The sequence below is a fragment of the Sphaeramia orbicularis genome, chromosome 4 (assembly GCF_902148855.1).
Source record: "Sphaeramia orbicularis chromosome 4, fSphaOr1.1, whole genome shotgun sequence".
NCBI lineage: Eukaryota > Metazoa > Chordata > Actinopteri > Kurtiformes > Apogonidae > Sphaeramia > Sphaeramia orbicularis.
This window is the reverse complement of record NC_043960.1, coordinates 2,799,232-2,815,727: the sequence shown is the minus strand read 5'-3', so window position 1 is coordinate 2,815,727 and position 16,496 is coordinate 2,799,232. Positions and strand designations below refer to the sequence as shown.

Here is a 16,496-nt window from a genome sequence, read left to right as displayed (position 1 = left end):
GTGTCCAACACCAGTAATTGTTGCACTTTTTTTTTAATGTATTTATTGAATTACTTCAGTTTTCCTGTTTTATCCTGTAAAACACTTGAAATGTGCTTTATTAAGTGTTATTTACTTAAATATAAAAATGTATAAACCTAACATAGTGTGCTCCTGTACAGAGTTCATTATTAGAGTGAGTTAATCTACTTTTTGCCAATTGATAAACACAAGAATAAATGAAATTGACAGAATTCAGGTGATGAGTAGGTTGAAAAAAATGTGTGATTTAGTTGAACAAAAAGGAGAATAAAACTGGATGAAATATTTAGCTTTAAAATGAAATTTGGGTGTAATATTTACACAATTAATTTGTGTTAGGAGCAGATTTAACAAACTTTAAGGCATTTTGGTGAAATTTATCAATAGAAAAGTAAAGACAGAAAAAAGGTGCAATATAATGAAAATAAAAATGTAATCCACGAAAAACAAACGAAACCAGGAAAGATCATCATCAGCTCCATTTATAAATATAGCTACCACAGAATTCCTGATCACACTTCCCCAGAACTGGATGAACAATGTAAACCATGTAAGGAGAAAAAGAAAATAACAAACAAAAAAAAATTCCACCGTATCCTGTCTTAGGCCGGGACGGAAAGGAGTCATAGCAGTGGAGGAGTGAAAAAATGAAAACAATAGGGACCTGTCATTCTTCACAGATGAGGGAAGAACAAGTTCTGGTGCAGTACAGACGCTGTGGACCCCCCCCCCCCCCCCCATGGCATTATCTGCCCTGGTGACGTGAGGATCTGCTGGGGAAGGGTGTGAAAGGGGAAAGGTCCTCGGAGTCCGGGGTTTTCCTGCTCCCCATTGTCTCCCTGACAACCTGTCCTCACCGGAAACCAAACTAATTTATTCTTCTGCAGGCAGGTTGGAGTGACAGAGCATGAGCGACTGTCAGGAGTGAGGACAGATGTTGGATCAGGTTCAGAACAAAAACAGGAAACATAATGAGATACAAAAACACTTCTTAAGATAACTCAGCAAAGGGGAAAGGAAAATAAATGTGCAGCACTGGGCTGATAATCCTGCAGAAGGTGGAGAAGAGGGAATATTTACAGTGATGGATGGAAAAGCTGCTGCACATGGACCAGTTCAGCTTTAAAGGCTTCATGATGGAGTCTGACACAGGAGAAGGATCTGCAGATATATAAAGTCCTCACCAAACACCTGAAAACTGAACTCACACAAACAGAACACTCAGTCAGTCACAGACCAGAAGATAGATTTGATATTAGAGGGACTTTGCTGCCATCTGCTGGACAAATTATAGAATGCACAAACATGGACTGATGCCAACACAACAAAGTAGTTTTATTGTGTTTGTATTTATCTGTTTGCTTTTTAATGTGGACCATGAGTCTGAAATAAGCCTGTCACAACACAACCCCATCTGCTCCCAAATCTGCCTTGTAGACCTACTCCACTCTTGTTTTCTTTTTGTTTAATTTTTGTACTTTCTGCACATGTAGTTTTGTATTCATTTTGTATTATCTTTGGGTGTATTAAGTTGGTTTGTCTGACTTTATATAGTATGATTTTATAGCTAGTTGTGTACGGAGAACCATTAAGGCTATTATTATTTAGAAGGGGACAGGAAAGGTCAGATTTTCTTCATCCTGCTCCTTTTCGAGCATGGCTGTGTACGTTTGTTTACTTGATGATTATTGAATGTTTACTGATGAAATGCACAACCATGAATGAAATAAATGAATGAATGAATGAATTTATGCCTGATGAGTGTCATACCTACTAATATAATAATGATAATGGATTAGATTTTATATAGTGCTTTTCTAGACTCCCAAAGCGCTTTACATTACACTGGGTTACAAAAAAATGTTTTTTACAAGTTGTCTAGGTTTTTCCAACTGAATTCGGACCATTTTGCACCGCTAAATCCAAAAATGACATCTGTTTTTCTCAATCAGGTCAGGTTTTTTTGCTAATTTGATTTTGAAAAATTTGATCTTCTCACAAAATTGATGACATTTTTGTGACTTTATCAGTTGATTTTTTATATAGTTCTCACCCAAAATAGGTTTTAAGAGAAAAAAAATCCTTTTCTAACAGGATTCCTGTTAGGTACAATGGTGTATTCACCGCAGATGGAGCAGAATACGTCAGGCTTATTTTTGCCAGATCTTCTAGTCGAAGCCATTTCATTCACCTGTAATATTAAAAAAAACATTCATCATAAATTGGCAAAAGTAAAATCTTCAGAACTCGTTTATTGCAAGAAATATGAAAGAATTTTGTATCATATGATGTGAAAATGCCCATAAATGTAAGCAAAAATGTTCAAAAGCCAATATGTAGCATAGTTCAGAAAGTTGACCTGATTGAGCAAAATGAATGTGATTTTTGGATTCAGCACCAAAATGATCCTAAATCAAATTATCTACAAACAATAAATTTGTTGTTGACCAGTGTTATTGATCCATTCTTCATTCGCTCTCACATTCTCCCTCTGGTGGTGGTAAACTACATCTGTATCCACAGCTGTCCTGGGGCAGACTGACAGAAGCGCCCCTCCCACCACCACCAAACATTCATACGCATTCATACACCAGTGTGAGTGGGACTGGAGGCAAGGGGGGTGAAGTGCCTTGCCCAAGGACACAACAGACTGACTAGCATAGAGCGACAGAACTGCCAACCCTTTGGTTATTGGACGACCCGCTCTACCACCTGAGCCATGACCGCCCCAAATTATATGAATTAAATTATATTAAATTATATATTATTATTATAATATTATTGCCTCTAGATGTTTTTTTCCTGTGTTTTGCTTGTTTATTTATTTATTTAATCTTAGATGGGGATGCATTGTCCAGGACTTGGTAGGGTGGGTATTGTGTTTTTGATGTAGAAAATCTAAAAGTATGTTTTTTTTCTTGTATGACTGCCACTTTGGTTTACCTTGACTTCAATAAAAAAGAATGTTGGAAAAAAATAAATAAATAAATAAATAAATATATATATATATATATATATATGTGTGTGTGTGTGTGTGTGTACAGTTGCGTAAAAAATGATCAGACCATCCAAAGTCATCAAAAACAATGGTTCTGCAATCCAGTCCTAACTCCTGTGTGTGTCATGTGACTAAAACAGACAGAAAAGAAAACATGGAATGAATAAAAGCACTGTTTTTGTCAGTACAATGACATAGTTATATTGATGGAAGAACTGAAGAGATTTTGGTTTTTATCAAGAAAACCTGTTAAATGGATAGATATCAGCTCTGAAATTAAACTATGAGCTAGTTTTGTTGTTCTCATTATATTTGTCCAAACAAATGGACCTTTAGTTGGACCAGGCATTAAAATGAACAAGAAACTGAAGAAAACAAGGGGTGGTCCAATAATTTTTTCCGTGACTGTATTTACACTTTTAGAAACCCTTAAAATTTTACACAATCGCAAATATTATCATGAAATATTTATGGAGAAATCCTTTTTGTGTTTCAAAAGGTGTGGCCACACCATAAAAATTCTGTTTTTATTTATTGTTAAAGAGAAAAAATAAAACTAAATTCTTGACAGTTTCAACATGTCGTGTCCTGAATGTGTTTCATCAATGGAACTGAGCATGTGCAGGAGCATGTTTATTACCTCCGCCAAAGAGGTTATGTTTTTGCCAGGGTTTGTTTGTTTGTTTGTCTGTCCGTTAGTGTGCAACATAACTCAAAAAGTTATGGACAGATTTGGATGAAATTTTCAGGGTTTGTTGGAAATGGGATAAGGAAGAAATGATTAAATTTTGGTGGTGATTGGGGATGGGGGGGCCCACAGGGGGGGCCACTGATCAGCCTTGGCAGAGGTCTGCGCTCTCCGAGTGCTTCTAGTTAACTACTACTACTATTAAAATCTATTTGATTTTATTGTTTTATTTCCAGCATTGTTGTAGTTTTATGTACTTTTTTATTGTTTTTAGTGTATTTCTTTTAACTGTTTTTAAATGTGCCATATAAATATAGCGGATTGGATTTGATGTGGGTTTGGATAACAGAACAATATTTAGAGTTCAGTGTGAATTTTAACTCATAAAGACCCAAACGGCCACCGACGACAAAACCACCTACTGACCTGAAATGTTTAAGAACTTTTGAACCACTAATCCTATCAACCCATGTCAATAACTGGTGGAAAATACAGTTATTTATCTTTTCATGGTCATCAGATATGACCCATTTAGATGTTCAGAGGCTCTGTAGTTACCATGGAAACAAAGTCATCTTCTACAGCATTGATTCCCCAGTAAAACCCATGGAGTTGGATCAGTGACAGTGGATGGACACACTGGGGTTATGTTCAGCTAATGACAGATTTGACTGAAAAAGTCTGTTTTTGATTTGTCTCTGTTTTTGATAATTATAACCCTCAACTTTAATCTGAGTTTTAATGAACATCTACATGATCAGTGAATTAAATATAGGAAAATACATGATTTACACTGAAAAACAAACAAAAAACACGCAAAATAAGGAAGATACGATTACAATCAATGGTGATAAATCACTTAAGGTTAAACATAGAGAAAAATTTATTTGGGAACTGCCACAAGAGCAGCACTGGGTCTTTATGGGTTAAATCAAATGTACTGTGGTCATAAAAATCCAGAAATACCTGGCATATGTGTGTAAGGTAAGGTAAGGTAAGGTAAGGTAAGGTACTGTCATCTTCTACAACACTGATTCACCAGTCAAACCCATGGAGTTGGATCAATGACAGTGGATGGACACACTGAATATAAATTTTGCAACAAAAAAAAAGTAACTTTTCATTCAGTTTTCTCTGTTTTTGATGAAATAACCTTAAACTTCAGTCTGAGTTTTTATAAGGATCTACATGATCAGTGAATTAAATATAAGAAAATACCTGATGTTCACTGAAAAAATGCAAAATACAGAGGATAATATTATAATAAATTATGATAAATCACTTAAGAAAGGTTAAATATAGAGAAAAAATATTTTGGAACTGTTGCAGAAGTAGTACTGGGTCTTTATGGGTTAATGTAATCTATGACAAATGCAGGGGAAAACAAAACCTGTTCTCCAATACAACACATCTTATCTTCTATAGAAATTCCGCTCAAGTCGTCTTTTAATATTCTCCATTTGGAATAATAGTTGGCTTCCAATTATTTTTCAGCATCAAATGTTCGAAACATTTTACTTGTTTCTGAGAAAAATTGTTGGCATTGATATAAACACCTATTATTTCTTCATTAATGTGCAAACGCAGACACTTAAAATGCGTTTTCTAAAATCTAAAGCTATATGAAACAAGTTTTTTAAGAAATATGGTTTAAATCATTTATTTATTTGCTTAAATTGTAGTAATTGGATCAATTCAAAGTGCAATATATTTATCTGTACCGTTTTTTGGTTGGTTGACATGCATGTTTTTATTCTATATATATTTACACTTTTCTTTTAAACTGTTTTGCACTTCACACCACAAGAGAGTTGACTCTGAATTTCATTCTACATGTGTATAATGACAATAAAGGCATTCTATTCTATTCTATTCTATTTAAACTGTGTATTTGTTTGTTTATGTTGAATACATTATAAAAGAAAATGATTCAGACAAAGCAACATGGAAGAGACAGAGCAGAACAAAAGGGGTTTTGATGATAAAAATGGACAGATCTGGACTTTTTAAAAGACGTCTTGCATTTTGTGACACTTTTTTGTTTGTTTGATTTTTTTGTTTTTGGGATAATGTTTGATGGTTAATGGAAGATCTTTAAAAACATGAACATCTTAAACTGTTTTCTTTCAGGATGAACTTTTCAATATGAATTAAAACACTTTGTTCTAATAGGTAACTGAGGTTTGGATTTACGTCAGGTTTTGCCTTTTATTAAATCTGTGAAGCAAACATTTTTGGATTTTGTGGTCCCATAACAATGACCATTTGCTGGATTTTTGCCTCATATCTGCACACACGAAAACCCTCGTGGCTTCAGGACAAATGTCAGCGTCTCATAATTATTTCCAAAGCTGTAATCTGCACATACTGCACAAACAAGCGCTCTATGATGGATCCTGTTTTAATGTTCAGAAACAGTCCACAAACGCTCATCTGTACAATGTTCAGGTGCACGCACTGGCAGTACAACGGGCCTTTGTCACAATCAAACCTTCAGTGTCACATACTGGTAACTGTTAAAAAAAAAAAAAAGAGGTTAACGAGGCCAAAACTACAGGACTGTACATTCACTGATTCACAATCTGAGAAACAAACCTTTAAAATGAAAAACGGCTAAAAGGAATGGCAACAGAAGACAGAACAGTCCATGATGTTACAGTTCAACACCTACAAAAGGTCTGAAAAGGCTGTGAATAAGTGACAGTTTTACAGTTTGTATGAACTGATATCAGCCTTTCAGACCAAAACCAGATCAATGTGGTTTAAGATTTGAAGGAAAAACAGTCCAATTCTTGAACTAAAGGATTTTCATTTGTCTTTCTTGCTCAAACCTCTGATAGCTGATCCCACTCCCCTGTTTTTTTACAGCTAACAATAAGATAAATTCTTCATTATCTTACCCTCACACATTCATCCAGTCTTTCATCGTCACCTCGTGGACACACGACTGGACTAAAATCAGCAGCTTCATCCAGGATCAGGCTGGTTTCTTCCAAAAATCTATCTGAACCCCCCCCCACCCCCACCCCCTCTTCAGATAAACTACAGTGTGTGAATTTCACAGGGAATCAGTGTTCAGACGGTGGCCTCGACGTCCTGGGGGTCGTCCCCCTCCAACAGGCTGTAGGAGGCGTGGCTCTGGAACGGCCTCTGCAGAGGGTGAGCCAGGAGTTTGGCCATGCAGTTGTGCAGCTCGATGGCAGGTCCGCAGAGGGAAACCTCGAAGCGGTAGCACATGCCCTTTGAGTCCAGGTTGCAGAATGAGGTGTAGTTTTCCTGGAGGCAGAAAAAAAAGTAAGATCTCCTCTTATTCTAAACACTTAACAGTGTATATGTGTATATGCACAAATGGAAAATACATGTATTTAATCTTGACGTTAGACAGGATACAATACAACCAACAATATCAACAACATGGCTTCTCTCCTACGGTATACAAAAAAGGAGGCAATCTATCACAACAAGTGCACAGTGAAAGAAAACAGAAAAAATCCAATTATCAATCAAAAAATTATCTTAACAAAATAGATGGAATAAGTCTGGAATTATGCAAAACTACAGTAAAGCGCAGTAACAGAGCACTAACTCCTCACACTCAGGAAAAAAAAAACAGACCATTTGTAACTGAGAAAGTTGGAGTTTTGTTCCCACAAATGCAGCTTATTCCCTTTTATTAAATCTGTGGGGAAACTGCATGTATAAAATCTAAAGCTATATGAAACAAGTTTTGTTAGAAATATGGTTTAAATGATTTATTTATTTGCTTAAGTTGTAGCAATTGGCTCAATTCAAAGTGCAATATATTAATCGTTACCGTTTTTGGTTGGTTGACATGCATGTTTTTATTCTATATATATTTATACTTTTCTTTTAAACTGTTTTGCACGTCACACCACAAGAGAGTTGACTCTGAATTTCATTGTACATGTGCATAATGACAATAAAGGCATTCTATTCTATTGTAATTAAACTGTGTATTTGTTTAAGTTGAATAATTCATTATAAAAAGAAATGATTCAGACAAAGCAACATGGAAGAGAAAGAATAGAACAAAAAGGGTCTTGACTATAAAAATGGACAGATCTGGACGTTTTAAAAGGCTTCTTGCATTTTGTGACACTTTTTTGTTTATTTGTTTGTTTGTTTTGTTTGGCAGTTAATGGAAGATCTTAAAAAACCTGAACATCTTAAACTATTCTCTTTTAGGATGAACTCTTAAATATGAAATAAAACTCTACGTTCTAATAGGTAACTGAGGTTTGGATTTACGTCAGGTTTTTCCTTTTATTAAATCTGTGAAGCAAACATTTTTGGATTTTTGTCTCACATTTGCACAAAAGAAACACTGATGGATTTACAACTGAATGGATTTGTCCCATTTCACTACTTGGTCACAGTGGATAGACAACAATGACCATTTCTGACCCAAACTCCATCATGAATATTGAGCTCAACTTCATTTTATTTACACAGCTCCTTTCATATAAAATGCAGCCAAATGTGTTTCACAAAGCAAAATCAAAAGTCCGGCATGGCTTAAAAAATCCTAAAAGATGCTACAAAACTAAAGTTGAACATTCATTTGGATTTGAACGCACTAGTGTTGTTTATAGAAAAATATTGATGAAATGCAAAACCAAATGATGAAACAAAAAGACAAATAATCTAATTCAAATTCCATTCATTACATATTGATGAACTGTTAACGTCATTTAAATTAAAAGGTCAGTGCATTTGTTCCACTCAGCAGGGTGGATCCTTCATATTCTAATTAATAAGAGTATAATAAATAAAAGATGAACCACGCAGTGTGCAATGATCAAAGGACGCCTTGTAAAGTCAGATGGGTTTATCGTTATAGGTGTGGATGTGAATTTAAGAGAATATTGAGACTTTATTTATAGTTATGGTTGCTGATATGGAGCTGATGGTCCGCCTTATCTCACCCTCCAGCTGGTCTCGTCCCCCTGCTCATCCACTCCGTTGTGCAGGTAAACCACGTCGAAGAAAAAATACGGAGACTGCATCATTTTCTACAGCAACAGAAACAACATTTAGCACAGAAGCAAAGGATTCAGATAAAAAAATTAAATGCAACCACTGTTTTCCAGACCGAGTATGAGTACTTATATTTGAGTACTTGCCGATACCAAGTACCGATACTAGTTCTTAATAATCCCATTCCAGTTGTTAGTTCCTTGTGTAAATGTGCTTTATTGTCGTTGTCATTAGTCTGACTGGAACAAAGTGCTGCTACTGACATTTAATGTGTTGGAATGAGCGTTTGTCAGTTAATCCACCAGGGGGCGCCGCTCTGAATTAACCATACTGGACAAATAGCACAAAGAAGAGGAAAATTTAATGAGAAGAAGAAGAAGAAAGTCAGTGATAACAAACCTGTAGACGACAGAGGGAACACTAATGTGATACTAATGTTACAGCGTTTTCTCTGGTAAGGTTTAAAAGTTTAGCTTCAGCAGGAAGAGAAAAGACAAATGAGTGAGAAGTTTGGTTTTCACTTCTGTTGGCGGGGGTCCGCACCGCTCCGTACCCCTCTCCATCTGGGTACACATCCTCCATCACCTGGAAAACAGATGGAATGTACGCAGAGGACGGACAGAAGGCTGCGTCTGTATCTGTCTGTGTCTTTAACGGTACTGTCAGTCAGCCTTACTCTGATCAGCCTCATTTCTTTGGTTCAGTCTCCACACTCTTCACACTCACACACATTCTTCCTCCTCCTCGTACCTGCTGCACTGAACTGGGAATGTCACACGGACAGAAGTGGTATCGGTGCATTTGTATCGGATTACTTTTACGAGTACGGGTACACACACTGAGTATCAGAGCCGATGCCCGATACTCGTATCGGAATCGGTGCATCCCTAGTAACTGCGAATAGTCGGGTTTTAAATAGAGACAACATGAGTTTGAATACTGAAATTTAAAATCAATAAAAACAGTTGATTACAAAAAAATAAATAGAGACTACATCAGAGTTAGTCCTTACACTGACGGCCTCTGAAGGGTTGAACTGGACTTGTCCTGCGTGTCGGCTGTAGATCAGCACAGTTCGTACAACATACGGAGGAGGGATGGTCTGAACGTTCTCCATCAACGGTAGTTCAATCTTCTGACGACTACGAAGGCAACAGTAGAAGAAGATCAGCTTAGTTTACAAACTCAAAACACATGATGAAAATATACCGTTGGTTTTAGAAAAGGTGATTATTCAGTTCTTGGAACTGGAACTCTCTGCCACTATCCATCCACAACAGTGACTCTGGAAATCTTTCTTTACTTTTCAATAAACTTACCTCTGCCTGAAGATGAAACCCAGTCATAAATCTGTTTCCACTATGCACTTTAATGTCATTTATGCACTTTAATGTCGTTTATGCACTTTAATGTCATTTATGCACTTTAATGTCATTTATGCACTTTAATGTCGTTTATGCACTTTAATGTCGTTTATGCACTTTAATGTCGTTTATGCACTTTAATGTCGTTTATGCACTTTAATGTCATTTATGCACTTTAATGTCATTTATGCACTTTAATGTCGTTTATGCACTTTAATGTCGTTTATGCACTTTAATGTCATTTATGCACTTTAATGTCGTTTATGCACTTTAATGTCGTTTATGCACTTTAATGTCGTTTATGCACTTTAATGTCGTTTATGCACTTTAATGTCATTTATGCACTTTAATGTCGTTTATGCACTTTAATGTCGTTTATGCACTTTAATGTCGTTTATGCACTTTAATGTCGTTTATGCACTTTAATGTCGTTTATGCACTTTAATGTCATTTATGCACTTTAATGTCGTTTATGCACTTTAATGTCATTTATGCACTTTAATGTCATTTATGCACTTTAATGTCGTTTATGCACTTTAATGTTATTTATGCACTTTAATGTCGTTTATGCACTTTAATGTTATTTATGCACTTTAATGTCATTTATGCACTTTAATGTCGTTTATGCACTTTAATGTCGTTTATGCACTTTAATGTTATTTATGCACTTTAATGTCGTTTATGCACTTTAATGTCGTTTATGCACTTTAATGTCGTTTATGCACTTTAATGTCATTTATGCACTTTAATGTCATTTATGCACTTTAATGTCATTTATGCACTGTAATGTCGTTTATGCACTTTAATGTCGTTTATGCACTTTAATGTCGTTTATGCACTTTAATGTCGTTTATGCACTTTAATGTCATTTATGCACTTTAATGTCGTTTATGCACTTTAATGTCATTTATTCACTTTAATGTCGTTTATGCACTTTAATGTCGTTTATGCACTTTAATGTCGTTTATGCACTTTAATGTCGTTTATGCACTTTAATGTCATTTATGCACTTTAATGTTATTTATGCACTTTAATGTTATTTATGCACCTGATTCCACTGAAAATGTCTGCTTTTACTTTGCACATTACAGTTTACACTTTTCTATGCTGCTTTTTTAGATATTTATGCCATCAGGGTTGTTCTTTTGATTTTTAGTTTTTATACTCTTTTACATACATTATTTCTAATTTTATTTATACTTTTATGGCACCTAAAGATGACTGCACGTTCAACTGTACCTGTACAATGACAATAGAGACATTCTTTCTATTCTATTATTGTTGCACTTTACAGTTTGACTGTCCAGATTTTTGACAGTTCTGATTTTATACTTGTATATGTATTATGTATATTGTTTTTGCTCTTGTGTTCTATTTTTTAGAGGAAGAGAGAGAAAGAAAGAAAGAACAAACGAATGAATGAACTGTCTGTCCAGACTTCAGACTCACCTGTTCAACATTGCCTACACATCATAATAATTCCCTTACATCTTACCCTGTACTACATTTCTTGCGCTTGTTTTTCTTCAGTATTTTATTTATTGTCTTTTATATTTTATTAATTGTCTTATTATCCTTTGCTGTACTTTGTCCTTGAGTTTATGTGAAAGGTGCTTACAAATAAAATGTATTATTATTTTTACCCCGCCCCCAAAGGGGAGGCAAGGGGTATTGTTTTTGGTTCGGTTTGTTTCTTTGGTTTTTTTTTAACACTTTAGCAGCAAAACTATGGGTTGAATTCATACCAAATTGGGTTTACAGACTGACAGCGACCCAGAATAGATGTGATTACATTTTGGGAAAAGTAGGTCAAAGTTCACATTTTTAATGACTTTTTAAAATCTTTTTTTCCCCCATTTACTTATAATGGCCAAAATGTGTCTATGCTGACATCAACACACATAAACATGACGACATCAGCTGGATCGATCCCAAAATACACTACAATACATGTGAGGAGCAGGGTTTGTTGTGCCTGGCACCACTTGTTATTATTTTTAATATTATTAATGTTACTTACATCACATTAAGCAGATCTTCCAGGTCTACAATGGAGAGTTAAGGCTCAAACACACAAACTATAATTTATTTAATACTCATGTCTGACTTGAACTCTGGGTGAAGGATACTGAAGGACTCGCATACGTTGGTTTCCAGGTCGTACAAACAGCTGCACAGCTCCCTGGGGTCAGAGGTAAAGCCTGACAGCTGAGGGAAGAAGACATTAGAGGACAAGAAAGATAAATGATGGATATTTTTACAGACAGTGAAATAGAAAAGCTGCATGTGAAACGGCAGGATCAGATTAAAAAGACCCCAAACTCACCCACAGAGCGTCATCATTAACTACAACCAGAGCAAACTCATGGCGTTTGTCGATCTTGTGTTTCGTTCTGACAAACATTTCAATCATCTTCTGTGAAATGTTGAGTGCGTTGGTTTTAGATCTGAAGGTAAAGACGAAGTCAGTTTGTATTTGACCGTGATGATTATTACAGAGAATCTTCACTGTGGAATTAAAGTTCATCATGTGAGAACTTACCCATTAAAAGACTCTAACTTTGGCAAAGACATCTCCTCAGAAAGGTCTAAGCAGATGATCTGAGAAACAAGAAATTAAACAGTAGAAACCCAATGAGTAACAGTGGCGACTGTCACATTATGACTGTAAAGCCTCTTTACTATGTCTGAGTCTCACAGGTTTGTTACACAAGATTTTACTTTGATCAACATACGATATTGCATTTCAAAAGACTCCGCATGTTTCTGATGGTAATACATGTTCATATTGTTGCAGTAACTGTACTTATAACACTGCCTGTTGTATGGAATACTAATATATATGCTCTATTTATTTTACAGAAATAGTAAATAACAAGAGCTGATGTACTCTGCCTAAATACTTTTACGTACATTATAAAGTAAACATGTGTATACATTCTCAGCAACACCCGTAAAGCAAGTTGTGACTCATCAGACGTGTATCTTTTTGAAATCGTTGGTCTACTTATTAGTTATTTTTTATTACTTATTAGTTTTATTTTATAGTTTTATTTCTTTATTTAAACCTAATGTGCCTGAACTTGAAAACCCTTGGCCTTCAGTCCACGCCAAAGTTTTTGCACATACGGACGACGAACTGATGACAATACCCTGTGGTGAGGGCCGAGGGTAAAAAAAGGATCGTACATGTTGATGAACATCTGTATTAAGAGTAATACAAGCTATCAGCATGCCAGACAATATGAGATTGTTAATTTATATCTGCAGCCCACTGCAGGTAACAACATTTAACAAGCAAAACAATATAGCACATTATACAACAGGTTAAATCCATTGTTTCAGGTGAGTCTTAAAAGTGGAATATGTAGGACACTCTCTTATTGAAAATGGGAGGTTATTCCAAAATTTACTTCCCTTTACAGACAACTCATGTTATTATAATGTGACGTGGACTCGATCAAAAACATTAATTTAAGCCCAAATTTTCTCTTCTCACTATTTATAAATAAGACCTAATGTACATTCAGTCACACCGCTGTAAGAACACCTACCACTTTCTCTGGGCAGTTCACCCGGGGGACTCTGAGCTGATACTCTGCAGGCGGAGGGACGGACGTGGTCACTGTGGGCTGCTGCTGTGGCGGTTTCGGCCTCTCTTTGGTGGCGGCGGTGGACAGAGGCACCGTGGCACTGGCTGCCGTCACAGTGGCTGCGGCGGCGGGCGCTGCTGTCTGAGCCGCTGCTGCCGAGACCGTGGTGGTGGTGGAACTCGGAGGACTGTCGCTGGTGGAGGCCTCGCCCTCCCCCTCCACTCGACTGCCCACCGCAGGCTGAGATATGTTGGGGTTACTGTTTCCTCCCAGGCTGCCTGTGCTGCTGCGACGGTCCTCAGCGCCTTCAGGGTTAGACCGAGTCCTAGGACGCAGCTCCACCAAGCGCTCCTCTCCATCAGCTGGACCGGGCTCAGGCGTCTCCATGGATACACAGGTCACTAAGGAGGAAGGATAATTGAGTTATTTACTGTTACACAAAGAAAACAGTCATGGAAGAAGTAGTCATATACTCTGATAGTAGCATGGCAAAGTAAAAATACACCATTACAATGTATAGTTCAAGTAAAAGTACGTAAGTATCAGGAGCAAAATGTAGTTAAAGCATTAAAGTGAATGTTTGTTTTGGTCCGACATATTCTTATCTCTGACATGATTACATTATTAATAGGTTTAGCAATAGTGGCATCAGTTTTACAGAATATAACCATTGTAGCTGTAGGAGGTAGGGGTGTGTACTGGCAAGAATCTGGAGATACCATACAGATCACGATACGATATATCATGATACTGTTAAAAAGGCAATGTTTTTTGTTTATTTCTTTTTTTAAAATGATTATTTCCCGGAAGAACTGAATTTCACCCAAAATCTGCACAAATACAAATACACATTTTTATTTGATCACAACAGGATCTAATGCTATATCACAAAATGTTCCTGTGTTAAAACTTAAACTATATTTTACAGACATTACAGTTTAAGATCCTGTTCAAATGTTCATATTCTATTAGTTCAGAACTAACATCATAACATTATTTTTGTGCAATCCCAACAAAGGAACTAACATCTGCCTCTCAGACAGTAAAAAGTGCTTTTAGGATGCCACAAATAACCATTATTTAATAAAACAGTGTTAAATAATAATAAATAAAATAGAAACAATAAAGAAAACCAAAAACCAAAAATGAACCTCCACCATATCTGCATTTGAATAAATACCTAAAAATATTGGTATAGTATTTTTTAATATCGATACAGTATTGGGAAATGAAATATCACGATATATTGCCGAACCGATATTTTCTTACACCCCTAGTTAGAGGTGGTGCTAGTTTACTTACTTTATTCTTAGTTTTATTCAGAGACACTAGAGAAATCTGAGCCACTCATCACATGATTAATAGAAGAGAAAATATGTCAAAAACAATTTTGTGATATACTTATTTGTTTTCACCTTTTCCTTAAAATCTGATTTTTGAGTATAGTTTGACTTTAGAGAAAATATCACTGTTTGGTGGAGTTGTAAACAAGACACAAACCCACGCAGCCTTATATAGCACATCAGGTCAGGCTTGACCTTTAATATATTTGTGTACTAAAAGTTTGTCATATTGTCCACTGTGTAAAGTCTTCATCTGACAGCTGTCAAATAAATGTAGTGAAGTAAAAAGTACAATTTTTCCCCCTAAGGATAAGACAGGAGCATAAAGCATGAAGTGGAAATACAGTAAATACAAGTACCGAAAAGTGAGAATGAGTATGTTCTTACTTTCTACCACAGAAATAAACTTTAGTAACGTTTTTAATGTATTAACTAATTAAATTACAAGTGAACACAGTACTTATACATTTCTACCATTCATTTGTCAACTGTGTGTATGTTATCAGCTACGTTCATGTTGCAACATTTTTTTTGACTCAGCAATTCACGAATAAATCACGCTAATATTTATTTATTTAATGTACTTTTTTTTTTTTGCTTATTTTCTTCCACATTATTATTGTGTAGGTTATTATTCATTCGTATATATTTATGCTATTTCTTTTCTTTTTTATTGTGTTTTTTTTTTTTTATCTTAACCTATGGACCTAGATTGTGTGTCCTTAATAAAGCTTGAATGAATGAATAAATAACATGAAAAGCATAAATACAGAGTATAAATGCACTTTAAAGCACAATAAAACTGGAGTCTTGTCCCTAAGAGCACACAGTGAAGTATGTATCTACCGATGATAATGAAGTCTGTTGAGTTTTATATTAGAGGAGTAGATTATCCACTTTAAAAGACGCCAGTACATGTGTTAAAATACAGTAAAATGAAGTACAGTTCCAAACTCAGAGCTTCAGTAGGATGTTTGATGACAGCGCAGTAGCAAACGGAGCCGTTAGCATTTGAAACATTTAACACAATTAAATCAAAGCACAGGACTCAAAACATACGAAGCACTTTAAGAATGAATTAATAAAAACACATACCTGGTTAAAACTACGATACTATCAGGGGTTTGGATACCGTAAACGATAGAAAACTACTCAACGAAGAGCTAACATTTGTTTTGAACGTACAACTTCCTCCACGGAAATGATCGAATCCGGAAGTGTTCTGTTCAGTGGAATTATGGGTAATGGAGTTTTTACGACAAAAAGCTTCAACTTGTATACGTAGAAGTAGCAGTAAACAACAATACAGCGACAGACAATAATCTAAATATTTTTTTGCATTGTGAAATTAGGTTCTGTCATGAAATTGCATATGTTTCTTCTATTTTTTTTAAATATTAATTTTCTTTCAGTGCATGTCAACCACATTGGTCAAATTCCAAAAGCTGAAGTCAAAGATGCAAGTATTATATAAAAAGTTATATAAACATA

General features: G+C 35.6%; 1 protein-coding gene across 2 annotated transcripts; it reads right to left on the bottom strand.

Moving 5' to 3' along the window:
* Window positions 1-6,092: 6,092 nt before the first annotated feature.
* On the bottom strand, window positions 6,093-16,216 carry babam1 (BRISC and BRCA1 A complex member 1). Of its 2 annotated transcripts, none has more exons than XM_030132662.1 (9): window positions 16,101-16,216; window positions 13,624-14,063; window positions 12,612-12,670; window positions 12,396-12,516; window positions 12,199-12,277; window positions 12,090-12,114; window positions 9,718-9,847; window positions 8,654-8,740; window positions 6,093-6,983 (listed from the first exon to the last, which is right to left on the bottom strand). In XM_030132662.1, exons 2-9 carry the CDS (start codon window positions 14,047-14,049, stop codon window positions 6,783-6,785), a joined length of 1,128 nt encoding a protein of 375 aa, XP_029988522.1. In that variant the 5' UTR covers window positions 14,050-14,063; window positions 16,101-16,216; the 3' UTR covers window positions 6,093-6,782. The 2 variants fall into 2 exon arrangements, with proteins under 2 accessions (XP_029988522.1, XP_029988523.1); XM_030132663.1 differs by having other exon boundaries at window positions 13,624-14,070; window positions 16,108-16,204.
* Between the last annotated feature and the right edge of the window lie 280 nt (window positions 16,217-16,496).

Bases quoted from the DNA above. Each gene is read 5' to 3' on its own strand.
- babam1 (XM_030132662.1), bottom strand. From the start codon at position 14,049: ATGGAGACGCCTGAGCCCGGTCCAGCTGATGGAGAGGAGCGCTTGGTG. The intron at 12,671-13,623 runs GTAGGTGTTCTT...CTTGTTTCTCAG, and splicing joins TGAACTGCCCAGAGAAAGTG to ATCATCTGCTTAGACCTTTC. The intron at 8,741-9,717 runs GTAAGGACTAAC...CTGTTGCTGTAG, and splicing joins ACCCTTCAGAGGCCGTCAGT to AAAATGATGCAGTCTCCGTA.